Raw genomic sequence first — 13983 nt, forward strand, 5'->3', positions numbered from 1 at the left:
AGTACCAGAAATTCTAAGATCTAAACGTAAGGCTCTGATCTCAGTTAAAATTCCAGGAGGAATACTACCTTATTTTCATTTTGTGATACACAGCCTCCACAGAGTTGGACAACATATAAAGCAAGAAGTCGTGTCACTCTTAATAATTTGAGATATCAATGAGTTTTTTTCATTCCCCTTTCCTGAAGATCATCTGTGAATCAGATGTCAGATCTTGACTTCTATCATCCTGGAATGAGTCAAGAGAAATTTGAAATGGAGAGCCAAACAAAATAACAGGTTTTTTCTGGCTACTCCAGACACACACACACACACACACACACACACACACACACACACACGCCCCCTGCCCAGGGCGCTGAGCTGGGGAAAGGGCAGAGTGAGAAGCAGGTAGAGTGAGAAGCAGGTAGTGTCCCTGCACTTCCCCTGCCCCAGAGTTACCCCCTCACTCAGGGAAACCGAGAGAAGGGAAGGGCTGGCCTGAGTCTGGTACCCCCATAGGGGACTTTCGGAGTGGCCCTGCCCACAATCCCCCCTCCACTGCCTCCAGGCACACAGGAGTTGAAATTGTGGTGTGGACTTTCCAGGCGCTAGAGACCATGCAAAAGCCCCTTGACTCTTCTGTGTCTCCCAAGGGGTTTGCAAATGATCCAGAGTATTCGGTGGCTCCCAAGGGAGACCCAGAACGTAATTAGGAAAGACAGCCAAGGTGCTGCCGGGAGGCTGCCTCACAGAGGAAATGGGCACACCCGTTCACAGGTAGGGCACAAACCACCCCAGGGCGGAGGACTGAGCTGCCTCTCTAAGGAATCGCCACATCAGCCAGCTACAACGGGGGAGGGGGGGCAGGACCGAGTGACTGCAGGCCCAAGTCTGCACCCTCGGAACCAGGCACCTTCCCTGCCCGGGAACACACAGGACATGCAATGGGCCTGAGTCAGGGAGATGGGTCAACCCACCCTGTCCCATGCCAGGCCCCGATGGGGCTCTGTGCGTCCTTTAATGCAGCCCAGAGAGTGGGGGAAGACACAGAAGGGAGCTCTGAAATGGACTGTGACTGACTTAGAAGACTTGAAGTGACAAAGATAAAGCTTAGAAATAACCAGATTAAGTTGCCTGTGTTAGACCCCTCTGGCTTAGAATTCATGTTCAGGAAGAAGACTGTGTTACAGAAGTTAAGTGGCAGGGTGGCACGGATCAGTGCGATCTCAGGCAAGGCCTTTTACTTCTCTGGGCCTGGTGACACCCCCACCCCCACTCCTCAAACTGAATTTCTCTCCGCGTGTGGCAGTAGCTACAGCCTCTAGGGGTGGCCCAGCCCCTGACGCAAGCATACTTTCCACTGCGTGCTGTCTGCTTGTGGACCCAGTGTGCCCACAGGAGGCCTGGTGAAGGAGGACAGAGAGGGAATGGGCCCAGCCTCCTCCTCCTTTTTCATTTTCCTTGATCCCATGCCGGAGCTGAGGGACCACCCCCGCCTGTGCTGTGAATACAAGTTTCCCCAGCTGTCGGAAAGTAAAGCATTCCTGTGAAGCCTATTCTAAGCCGAAATGGCATAAGCAAAGAAGCAATTACCATTTTGTTAAAAGCAAAAATCGTCTTCAGATTTCTTTTTTCTTTCATTAGCAAAAACAGGTACTAATGGGGGTCTTTCTTAAAGTGGAGTGGTGTAACAGGAACTTTTGGACAGTGGGGGAGACCGATGCCTTCCTTGCTTAGCACTTCCTAGATAGTCCTGTAGAGGGCACAGTTTCCTTGTCCCAGAGGCCTCCAGGGTTCAGGCAGGTTCTGAAGGCTTTCCATCAATCTGATACTCTGTTCAAAGCACCAAGGATAGCATTGTAGGAAATGCCAAGATGTGCAGGAGGGCCTCCTCTGACTGGGAGAAGCTCCCAGGTTAGCTCTAGGAGAGAAGACAAAGGTGAGGAGGCCCTTTTGCAGTGATTCCAGCTTATGGGCCAATGCAGTATACAGATACTGGATGCTTAGGGATTCAGAAGAGCTCTAGACTGGCTCCAACAGTCTCCAAGGAAGATGTCACAGGGGTGGTGACATTGGGGGTAGGCCTTGATGGATGGATTTGGGAACTAATGCCAAGACAGGCAGACACAGAAAATGACAATGTCTTGTAAAAGGCTCTTGCTTTTAAATTAAATGTATTTTAGGGCACCTGGGTGGCTCAGTTGGTTAAGCGACTGCCTTCGGCTCAGGTCATGATCCTGGAGTCCCTGGATCGAGTCCCACATCAGGCTCCCTGCTCGGCGGGGAGTCTGCTTCTCCCTCTGACCCTCTTCCCTCTTGTGCTCTCTGTCTCTCATTCTCTCTCTCTCAAATAAATAAATAAAATCTTATAAAAATAAAAAATAAAAAATAAAATAAATTAAGTGTATTTTAATTGTTCACTTTAAAATGGCGAATTTTGTGTCATGGGACTTTCACCCCAATTTAAAAAAACTATAGGAGATAATTCTGTATGTGAGTTTGTGTGCAATTTTAAATTAATTTGTTGTTGAGCTAGGTAATAATTCTGATGGTTTAAAATCCAGAGGTATAAAAGAAAATACAGTGAGGGGTGACTGGGTGGCTCAGTTGGTTAAGGGCCATCTCTTGATTTCGGCTCAGGTCATGATCTCAGGGTCTTGGAATTGAGCCCCACGTTGGGCTCCACGCTTACGTGGAGTATGCTTGAGGATTCCCCCTCTCCCTATGCTCCTCCCCCTGCTCATGCTGTCTCTCTAAAATAAATAAATAAATAAATAAATAAATAAATAAATAAATAAATATTTTTAAAAAAAGAGTATGCAGTGAAAACTCTTCTTTCAATCTTTCTTCCAAACATCAAGTTCCCCCTCTGAAAGCAGTTAATGTCATAGTCCCCTTTATATCTATCCAAAGGTGTTCCATGCAAATATAAGGACCTAGGTATATGCAGTCTTTTTTTTTTTAGTTTTCTTTGTTTTTTTAAGATTTTTATTTATTTGACACAGACAGAGAGAGAGAGCACACGCACAAGCAGGGGGAGCAGCAGGCAGAGGGAGAGGGAGAAGCAGGCTCCCCGCTGAGCAAGGAGCCCGATGCGGAGCTCGATCCCAGGACCCTGGGATCATGACCTGAGCCGAGGGCAGCCACTTAACGACTGAGCCACCCGGGCGCCCCGGTATATGCAGTCTTTATTTCTACTTTTTTATACTAATGGTAGCCTACTCTGCCTACTGTTCTGCCCCTTGCTTTGATCACTGAATATCCTATGGTTCTCACACCTTATGTAACAACACTCTAAACACTGTATATTCATTAACTTATTTAATCCTTACAGCAATCCTATGAGGTAGATGCCTTTATAATCCTCATAACCCTCAAGTTTATTTAGTAATCTCTGACCCAGTGTGGGGGCTCAATTCATGACCCCAAGATCAAGAGTCGCATGCTCTCCTGACTGAGCCAGCCAGGCTCCTCCATGACCCTCATTATATTGGTGAAAAAATTGAGACCTAAGAAGATAAATGCTTAATTAAAAGTCACACACCTATTAATTGTTGGAGCCAGGTGCTTGGACCCCAATGCTAGGAGTGGGATCCCATGACCTTGAGATCAAGACTGAGTCTTATTGGGAGAGGCTGGGACACAAATCAAAGTGAGCCGTGAGTAAATCTTTACTTAATGAAAAAACCAATCAGGCCATTAACTTGCGTTTTGATGAGAATACAGATCATAGAGTAGGCTCATCAAGCCCCCCACCACGTGATCATCTTAACTTGCATGTTTTGGGGGGGGAAATTACCAGAACATCTTTGTTTACAATTTGAGTCTCCCCAGCAGGCCCTCATATTGTAGCGCTACAAGATTGAGAACGATCCAAATGCCTCAGATCTATTACTCACCATCCTCAGAGGAAGGTTGAAAGAGCCCTGGCTGCAGCAAGAGGCTAAGGAATTTTCTATTTGCAGTGAAAGAAGAGGGTAAATCTTTGGATCCAGACCATTTGCTAAAATTGAAGTGGGCAAGTGGCCATTAAATAACATGTGCATCTTAGTCCTTGAAAATTATATATATGTAATACAACAGAAGACATAAGATATATATTTGAACTCTTGCTTCCCCCACCTAATAATCAATTGCTGCCTAGGCTGCTTTTCATCTGATAACATTTCACTCACTTAGGTGCAAATACTGATTGAGTTCCTACTATGCGCCCACACCAGATAAAGATGAATTAACACCCACAGATAGGCTGCTTCAAGTGACTCCAAGGAGGAGAAATGCGAATGCTGCTAGGCTTGACCCTCCACCAGAGGAAAACATTTTCCCCTATTTTGGAGTATGCTGTAGGTTTCACTTGTCTGGGGGAAGCTCTGCCTTTGGTCTGGCCCTTGTTTCTTTTTTTTTTTTTTTAAGATTTTATTTATTTATTTGACAGAGAGAGAGGGAACACAAGCAGGGGGAGTGGGAGAGGGAGAAGCAGGCTTCCCGCCGAGCAGAAAGCCTGATGTGGAGCTCGATCCCAGGACCCTGGGATCATGACCTGAGCCAAAGGCAGACGCTTTACGACTGAGCCACCCAGGCGCCCCCTGGCCCTTGTTTCTATGTGAGCTAAGATTTGTTCCTATTTATAATTCTCCAAGAAAGCTTAGGGCAGCATTAGGAGAAAAGACTGACTTTATTTTATTTTATTTTTTTTTAAAGATTTTATTTATTTATTTGAGAGAGAGAATGAGAGAGAGCGCACGTGAGAGGGGGGAGGGTGAGAGGGGGGAGGGTCAGAGGGAGAAGCAGACTCCCCGCTGAGCAGGGAGCCCGATGCGGGACTCCATCCCGGGACTCCAGGATCATGACCTGAGCCGAAGGCAGTCGCTTAACCAACTGAGCCACCCAGGCGCCCGAAAAGACTGACTTTAAACTACTGTGTGTAAATTAAAATATTTCAAGGTCTAAGGACTTCCATCTGCGTTTATTAATAGATGGAGAATTATTTGACCTCAGCCTGACAGGAATTTTTCAATCAGTTGGGAGAGGCTCTCCCAAGGAGATCTGACCCACACCCTAAAGATTAAGTAAAAATATGCTGATAGCTGGAAAACCTTAAGAGCAAGATGGAAACAGATGTTAGTTTATTCTCTGTCCTCATTCCCTTACTGCTTCTTTAAGTATTATTTTTATGAGGCACCTGGCTGGCTCAGTCAGTGGAGCACGTGACTCTTGATTTCAGGGTCATGAGTTCGAACCCCACACTGGGCGTAGATCCTACTTAAAAAAAACAAAAAGTGTGGGTTTTCATCATTGAGTCTAAACTGCTCCTGGAAGCAGCCAGCCTTTCACTCTCTAAAATCTTTCCTCGCTTGCTGGCTATAGTTTCCTGAGGGTGTATGAATGCAGTGGTTGTGTCAAGTGTCCAGAATTATCACACTGCGGACCGATTTGACCATAAATGATGTTGAAGAGCAGGATAAAGTAACTATAATGCAGGATGGCTGGAAGACAGGGAAATCCGGTGCAGTCGATTAAAAATGAAAGCTGTTATTTCTAGTCCCAGGATTGGACTAGAAATTAAAAACAAGAACAAACAAGCAAAAACCAAAAATTTTTGGTCAAAGTCCCACAGCTGGTTATTGGGAGAAGTCACTTTGCTTCTCTTTCTACGGTGCAGGGCGAGGCGGGGAAGGCTAAATTATGTCCCGCTTGGTAGGATTGTACCAAGACAGCTGTTACCGATTTAGTTCTTGTTGCTTACTGGGCATCACCTGGATCATCTTTGGGTTTCAGAACAATCCCCAACCACCGGGAGATAATTATCACTGCCGTTGCCATCATCCTACATAGAAACAGAGGCACTGAGAGACAGAGTACCTTGCTCAAAGACACAGAGATAACAAAGGGCATAGGCAGGGCCAGCTACATAATTTGCAGAGATCAGTGCAAAATGGAAATGTGGGGTCCTGGCCAGGGGCAGGGAAGTCAACTACCATTCCCACCCACAGTGTATGGGCGATCCCCAAGGGGTTAGAACTGCTGTGCCTGGCCACATTTGGTATCTGCATGGGGATGGGCAAGAGGTTCCCACCAGTAGCCATGCCATGGTCCTTCCGGTCTCGAGCAAGGATGGTTGTTTACCTCACCCAGAAACACAGGAAGTGGTGGGGTGGGGGCTGTGTCTGACCCTAATCATCTCCCAGTCGGTGTCCAGGCACCCATGGGGGTGAGAGGTGGATGGCGATGGTGGAATGCGGGATTCCCTTCTCACTCCTTCCTAGCAATGAGCTTGCTGCCCCAGCAGAGGTGGGCAGCAGTCATGGTATTGGCTGGGGGCAGGGCAAGGTGCTAGGGGAGTGAGCACCAGGGAAGAAGTGGAGAGTGGATGGGAGGTGGGACTGTGTAGGAAATAAGGCTTCAAGACCCCTGGGCTTGTTCCATCGGCCCATGAAACTTCACTTAAAAAACATAAATTCAAGATAAAATGATTAAGAATTTCAAGGTTGCAACTGCTGAGCATTAAACCCCAAACACTTCTAAGTGCCCGCCCTGCATGACTGCACTAGTTGCATGTTCAAGAAGCCAACCCTGGCCATAAGTACCCCAGCTAACATACTATGGTGGAAGACCATGGAAATTCAAAGTCCTCTGAAAAGTAAGAAAGTAAAAATTTGCCCGGTCACTTCACTTTGAAAGTAAAAACTGCTGTAAAAGAAACGGATATTTTAGTCTGAACAAATAACTTCATTCCTCAACACCTCCCTAAGGAGTGTCTTTATTTATGAAGCCTGACTTGGCCTTCTCAAACAGAATTTATGGCTTTCAATTGTGCTCTCTCCTAATTTGCATAATCACAAGTTAAGAACTGGGGCTTTGGAATCAGACAAACCTAGCTTGGAATCCCAGCTCTGTCAGTGAATAGTTGTGAGACCCCCCCCAAATTACTTGCATCTATTGTCTCACCTGAAAACCAGGATAATGCTACTTAACTGTGGCTCCAGGGCTGCCATTACTGAGAGGCTTGATGAGGGCCGTCTAACTGGAAATGCGGCTACAGGACTTGTCCTGAAACTATGTTTGCAAAAGTAAGCACGTTCATTTTCACTTCGATTTTGTGTTTATTTGGCTTTGGGGAGGGATGGTCATGGAGATGAAGAAGGTAAAAAACATTGGTGCCTGACACCAAAAAAATCAACTGCAAATATTTATTCGTTTTTTTACACTAGACTCACTTTCTTGAGAGCGGGGTCCTGTCTTATTCACTTGTGTCTAACACAATGCCTGGCAGCCAATGTGAAATTAAAATGAATTTCCTTTGCAATTTTCACTAAAAATGAGGATTTTATCGGTAACCTAGGAAAGTGGATAAAATAAGTCTCATAAGGGCTTTTACTATTCTAACACAAAGAAACAAAAAAAAAAAGTGGAAAAATGAGGTCGATAGGCCTTTTAAAGGTCATTCAAACCTATTCCTAAGTGCCTGTTAACAATGATTTGTCTCATCTTTGCCTACATTTTAAAAGTAACAAACCTGGACGTCAATCTGGAACTCAGACGGAGGATTTCGATACAACCACACTTTTGGAAAGTTTTACACCAAAACAGCAAGGGGAAGAGAACCACCGCAATGCACCAGTGCTCACAACTTAGTGACCGTAGGATCGTTGGACGACACCGACATTCTTGCTATCCAATCGCCGGGGAGTCCGGAAAGAACGCTCTTTGGATTGGTCAGGGGAAACATCTCTCCAGGTTCATTCAAGAAGTAGCTTGGCGTGGGGTTAGGCCGGCAGCGCCATCTGCCCAATCAGAGGACGGATGAGGCGAGCTTTGCCGGAGTGGAGCCTATCTCCGGAGGGGAATCCCGCCCGTCGGACCCGCCTGCCGCGAGCGGAGGGGGCGTGGTCTCGGCCGCGGGCTCCCGACTCCCAGGGCCCGCGCGCGGAGTGGGTGGGGCGAGCGGTGTCAGCGGCGGAGCCGGATGCGGGCGTCGCCGCGGCCGCCGCGGCCCCGGGGATGGGCGGAGCCCCAGCCGCCAGTGCTGGTGGCCGCCGCCGCTGCCGATCCCGAGCGGACGCCTCTGCTCCCGCGCGTCGCTGCTTCCTAGGGCGGCGGTATGCTGGGGAAAGGGGTAGTCGGCGGTGGCGGCGGCACCAAGGCGCCCAAGCCCTCCTTCGTGTCGTACGTGCGCCCTGAGGTGAGGGGGCGCCGCGCGGGCGGGGCGTCGGGCTGGAGCTGCCGGGGCGAGGGGCGCCGGGAGCCCCCTTCCCGCTGCCGGGAGGGCCGCGGGCGCTTCCTGTGCGTGTGCGGGAGGGGAGCCGGGCGGGGTGAGGCCCTCGGGGGCGCGCTGGGATCTCGCGCGGGCTGAGGTGGGGACCTCCGGCGAGGGCAGGCAGGTGCCCGAGCGCCGGGCCCGGTCGCCGGCGACTAGGTGAAGGGGCCCGAGCCGGGAAGGTGCTGCGGCCCGGGCCGCCCCTGACTACCTTGGCGTGGAGCTGGGGTCCTGGGCACCGCGGGAGGGGAAGGGCTGCGCGCTCGGGGCCCCCGTGGGGAGCTGCCCAGAGCCCGCCGCCTGGGTGGGTCTGCCCTGCCCCTGGCATTTCTCAGTGGAGTCTTCTGAGCTCGCCTGCTGTTTGATGCCGGGGGCGGGATACCGTGCACCGCCTCCCGCCTCCCATCAGCAAGCAGTGCAGCTCTCTCCCGTGAGAGTTCCCCTGTCATTTCTTCCCCCTTTCATTTCACCCCCTCTTGCCTTCCCCCTGGAGTTTTACTGTCAAGTTCATTCATTCATAAAATATTTTTTTGAGCTCCTACACTGTTCTGAACTCTTGGGATATATACATGGTGAACAAAACAAAGATCCCTGCTCCCCTGGCGCATATTTGAGGGAGAATGGAGTGAGCAATAAGTAAAATAAATATAAGTAAATTACATGGTTATATTAGAAGGTGATAAGTATCAGGGGAAAAGGAAGGGCACCATTTTCCTCCTTGCCACAGTGGCATTTGAGCAGACCTGAAGGGTGTTTGGGGTCTGAGGGAAGAGTAGTGCTGGTAGAGGGAAGTCTGGAGTGTTGGAGGCGCATCAGGGAAGTCAGCCCTGAAGAAGCCTAGGAGGTGAGGGGGAGAGTCAGAGGAAACCAGGTTAGAGAGGTCATAGCTTGTAGGCCATCCTGAGGACTTCTTGAGCAATAATTCCCAACCCAGATACTTAATGAAATGCATTCTTATTTTGGATTCCTGAAGGTTTTTCCTGCCCCTCTTCCCGGTACTTTAAGCAGCAATGTGCAGGAGCACTATCAAACTCATTGTCTTCAGCTGTCTTTCCCACCCCTGCAAAGCAAAGGCCAGGTGGGCTGTGGGATGAGAGGTCTTGATCAGGGACCGCTTCTGTACCACCACCTGACGCCTGAAGCCTTTATATACGCATCTTCAAATTTGTGTTTTCTCTAGTGGAGAGTACTCTTGAAATGGGGCTTATTTTTAGTCCTAATTTGAAAATAAAAACCACTTCCTCCTTAGATCCTTGATAAGGAGTCAGGGTCATCTTGAATTTTCAACAGGCTTCCCTTGTATCGTGGGTAAGTAATGTCGGTTTCTCTTTGTGTCTTTTTGAGTCCTTGCTGAAACACAACTGATCTTTAACCTTTCCTCTTCAGTGAGATTAAACTACAAATGGAAAATCTTCTGAAATGTGGCCACAGTTCAAGAATGTTCAGATTTTTCATCCACCAAGCGCACATGTTGTAATTAGACATGTTTTCTCTCTTTGCCCACAGTGCCTGATATATTTCCTTTGAGGGATAATTAGGGAAGGGGAGTGGTTCAGTCCCAAAATGGTCACATTTTTCAGATCCTTATAGTTGGCAGTTTTGTTTTCTTGCAGTGAAATAGTGCTGTGTAGACACTATGTTTCTTTGTTGTAATCTGTCTCAAAATATTTTGAACGGAGGGAAGGGCTCTGACCTAAATTGCTTACAGTTTTTAAAAGATAAGGCTTTGAGCCGGTGAGAAAGCAATTTGTTTTTCAACGCATAGCTTTTGCTAGATCTCATATTATTGGAAATTGATGTGAGCAGCTTTGAGGTGTAGCTTATATACCTCTGAGAATACTGTGTCTGGTAACCTCTTGGCTCACTCAGGAGGAGAAGTCCCTCAGAATACTTTTCTGGACTGCCATTCTGTTTCTGCTCCTTTCCTTTATATTGCTTTCATCTTTACTGCATTTGGTGTATGTCTTCCTCTCATTTCTCTTTATGTGCTTTGCTTTTGTTAGCTGGGAAATCACAGGTTTCCCAGGCACCTTTCTGCTGGTAGGTCACTGAGCTGCCAGAACAATCCTCACGCCTTATGATGTGGTGATACCTGTACCTGGTGATGAAGCTGTTGTCGGCTGATCAGATCTTGGAAGACTCAACAGTGGCTTTCTTCAGTATGCCAGAGTCTGTCAAGAGTCAGCACTTTGTGTTAAAAACAGTAGCGCTTTACTGGCTAAAGTAGTTGAAGATGATGCTTTTAAATATGATGGCTTATTTTTTTCTTGTGATTAGAGAGGATTGACATCTGTCGTTGATTCTGTCATTGAATGTGAATGTTAAAATCCTGAACCGTAGTTTAGGACCTTTGGTCATGTTTTGTGAACTCTGCCCAGAGGGTTACAAATCAGTGGAGCTTGTAAGGGGGAAGCCAGTGGCTCTGGAAATTGAGGTGAATGGGAGGGAGAGAGCTGGGTCATTCTTGGTGGTACCAGATGGCTGGTACCTAGAAACATCTCAGCGTCACCACCCCAGGTTAGTCCCAGACAAACAATGCAAAGGACCTTGTGCCTCTGTGCAAGGGAACCGCTGGGTGCCTAGCTTCCCTTCAAGGAGGCATTTGGTTATAGTTTGGAAGCCAGATCCATTTTTCTTGCTAAGTAAAACACCTGATTGAGTTATTATTTCAGAAGCTGTAAGTGTTCATTATAGAAAAATGAGAAAATATAGATTTGCAAAGAATTTTTTATTTTATTTTATTTTTTTAAATATTTTGTTTATTTGACAGAGAGATAAAGAGCACAGGTAGGCAGAGAGGCAGGGAGAGGGAGAGGGAGAAGCAGGCTCCCCGCCGAGCAGGGAGCCCGACACGGGGCTTGATCCCAGGACCCTGGGATCATGACCTGAGCCGAAGGCAACCACTTAACTGACTGAGCCACCCAGGCGCCTCGCAGAGAATTTTTTAAAGAAAAATTATAAGCAACTCAGAGTGTACCCTGCCAGATATGTGTGTAGGTGTATGCCTATGTTTTTTCTAAAATGGGTTTAATATTGCTGATCATATTATTTGTAATCTGCTTTTTCACCAGAAATCTATATTGTAAATGGCTTTCCATGTCTGTTGTTAACCTGTGATGTCATTTTAAATTAGACCCATTTTCCACAACAGAAACACTGTGACGGGGAGATGTTAGGTAGCACAAAAAATCAAAGAAAGTGTGACTTTTTTTTTTTAAGGATTTATTTTGAGAAAGAGAGCACGCGTGAGAGAGGGTGGGGGATGGGCAGAGGGAGAGAGAATCTCAAGAGGACCGCACACCGCAGTGTGGAGCCCGACCCACGGCTTGATCTCATGACCCTGAGGTCACGACCCAAGCTGAAATCAAGAGTTAGGCGCTTAACCGGCTGAGCCACCCAGGTGCTCCGTGATTTTTTTTTTTTAAGTTTATTTATAATAAATGTTGGGTGTACCCAACATGGGGCTTAAGCTCGAGATCAAGAGTTGCATGCTCTACCAACTGAGCCAGGCAGGCGCCCCCTGTTTGTAGATTTTTAGATTTGGGAGAGAATTTAAAGATAATCTACTCCACCACTGTACTCTTCCTCTGTAATACAGATATGGAAACGAGGCCCTGCAAGGTTAAATGTCCTAACCAGCGCCACAGAAGTATTGCAGTCCAGAGATAAGAACTGTCTCCTGGAGATAGCAGTGCCTGTGGCTAAGCTAGGTCCACAGGAGCTTAGGAAAGGTTTTTATGTAGATGTGGGAAGAAAAAGCAAGAAAAGAAACGAAGATTGAGGAAGGGTAAAAAAAAAATCCAGATTTAAAGAGCCAATTTTTTCTTTTCATTTATCCCTCAGGGAAAGGAATGCATTTGATTGCCTAATCTTGATTTAAGGCCCTGTCTTTTCATGGAGAGAAGTGAACTGATCTATGATCTTCTGTTTTCCCAAGAGATAAAAGCTGGGGTATATATCAAAATAATACAGTGAATAATTACTAGTATTTATTAGTAATTATTACTTCTGTGTCCCAGGAACTGTACTTATCTCATTTCATCCTTTCAACTATCGTATGCAGTGGATACTATTACTTCCTTTTGTGTGTTTAGATGTGGAGAGACCCAGTGAAGTTAGTACCTTGCTCAGGGTCACAGCCAACAAGAGGTGGTGCCAGGATTTAAACTTGGGCAGTCTCACTCCAGGGCTGTTCTTCCGTCCTTACATTTATGAATGCAGGTAATGTTGTTAGTGAAACATGCATGTAGTCATGACTGATGTTCACGCACTAAAGTGCTTTCTCATTCGTGGTCTCTAGTAGCAGTTTCCTTCTTGGCTTTTGTTAGCTTCTCTACCAGGTGACTGTGAGCGGATACGGGGGCCCCTTGGAGATACAGGTAATTCATTCAGCAGATACTTACTTAGCACCTGCTAGTACAAGGCACTATTCTAGATGTTGGGGCTACAAAGCAGATGAAATGATTGAGATTATTTTTTGGTGGAACACTCCTTTGTTGGATTACTAACTTTGATGACTTAGATGGATCCATGACTAGAAGACATTGGCTTATCCTAAAACAGACATCCTTGCTCAGTCCTAGCAATAAAAAATACCTTTAAAGGCAGACTCTAGATCCATCACTTTTCTTTTTTAAAGCCTCTAACTTTTTTCCATTCCAAACTAATTTTTTGATGGCAGAATTTTCTCCTGGAGCTTAGAGGTCATTGACAGTGATGAAAGGACATCAAAAGTTCTTCCTAAAATGATCACTTTCTTAGCTGTGGCTTTAGCCTGATGATCTCTCCAAAGCTTCCGCTTTTTCTCTCCTGCATGTGCTTCCTGTGGCATCTCCCTGGATCCTCTCCAATACCACTCAAACTTCTGCAGATGGAGCATCAGAAGATGTCATGAGGCAATATCGAGACACTTCCTGCAGCCTGATCAAACAGCTGCCATACAACACCCTCTGTCTTAGAACCCGATGCTCTTATGCACCCTACTTCCCTCTCTGATGTGAAAACCAGGGCTGCCATCAAAATCTTAGGCTGAGGATAATCCATACTTAGAAATTTAAAGTTCTAGATTTTTCTCTGAACGTCTTCAACAGGATGTTTGATGTTCTTGGAATACTTCCACACTGTATAATAGTGTTCTTTAGTGAGAATTGGATTTTCAGAGGCTAAAGCTTTTTAAAAAAATTTTTATTTTTAATTTTCTTTATTTGGGGCGGGGGGGCAGAGGGAGAGAGAATCCCAAGCAGGCTCCATGCCTGATGCGGCTTGATCTCACGACCCTGAGATCACGACCTGAGCCACATCCAGTCGGTTGCTTAACCAACTGAGCCACCCAGGTACCCCAACCAAAGCTTTTTTTTTTTTTTTTTTAACATTTATTTATTTTAGAGACAGAGCGCGCGCGTGTGCGGGTGCCTGCGTAGGCAGGGAGGAGCAGAGGGAGAGAGAAACCCAGGCAGACTCCCTGCTGAGTATGGACCCCGATGCGGGGCTGGATCCCACAACCCCGAGATCACAACCCAAGCAGAAACCAAGAGTTGCACACCCACCTGGCTGTGCCACCCAGGTGCCCCCAAAGCTTCTTTTTAATCACCTTAAAAGATGTATACTTATTTTTATGATAAAGACAATATTAGGGGCGCCTGGGTGGCTCAGTCGTTAAGTGTCTGCCTTCGGCTCAGGTCATGATCCCAGGTCATGATCCCAGGGTCCTGGGATCGAGCCCCACATCGGGCTCCCTGCTCGGC

At 46.9% G+C, this 13983-nt stretch overlaps 1 protein-coding gene across 2 annotated transcripts in view; it reads left to right on the top strand.

Annotated features, from left to right (window-relative positions):
- Positions 1-7984: 7984 nt before the first annotated feature.
- MTMR12 (myotubularin related protein 12) overlaps positions 7985-13983 on the top strand; it is a 68423-nt gene continuing 62424 nt past the window's right edge. Inside the window, exon 1 of one of the 2 annotated variants that reach the window (XM_028097954.2) lies at positions 7985-8164. In XM_028097954.2, the coding sequence (XP_027953755.1) occupies positions 8084-8164 (81 nt within the window). In that variant the 5' untranslated portion in view covers positions 7985-8083. The remainder of the gene's footprint in view (positions 8165-13983) is intronic. The other variant, XM_088023528.1, reaches the window with a different exon arrangement.

Source organism: Eumetopias jubatus, unplaced genomic scaffold (assembly GCF_037043125.1).
Source record: "Eumetopias jubatus isolate StellerSeaLion01/CBP00866 unplaced genomic scaffold, mEumJub1_p1.0 scaffold_5, whole genome shotgun sequence".
Lineage (NCBI taxonomy): Eukaryota > Metazoa > Chordata > Mammalia > Carnivora > Otariidae > Eumetopias > Eumetopias jubatus.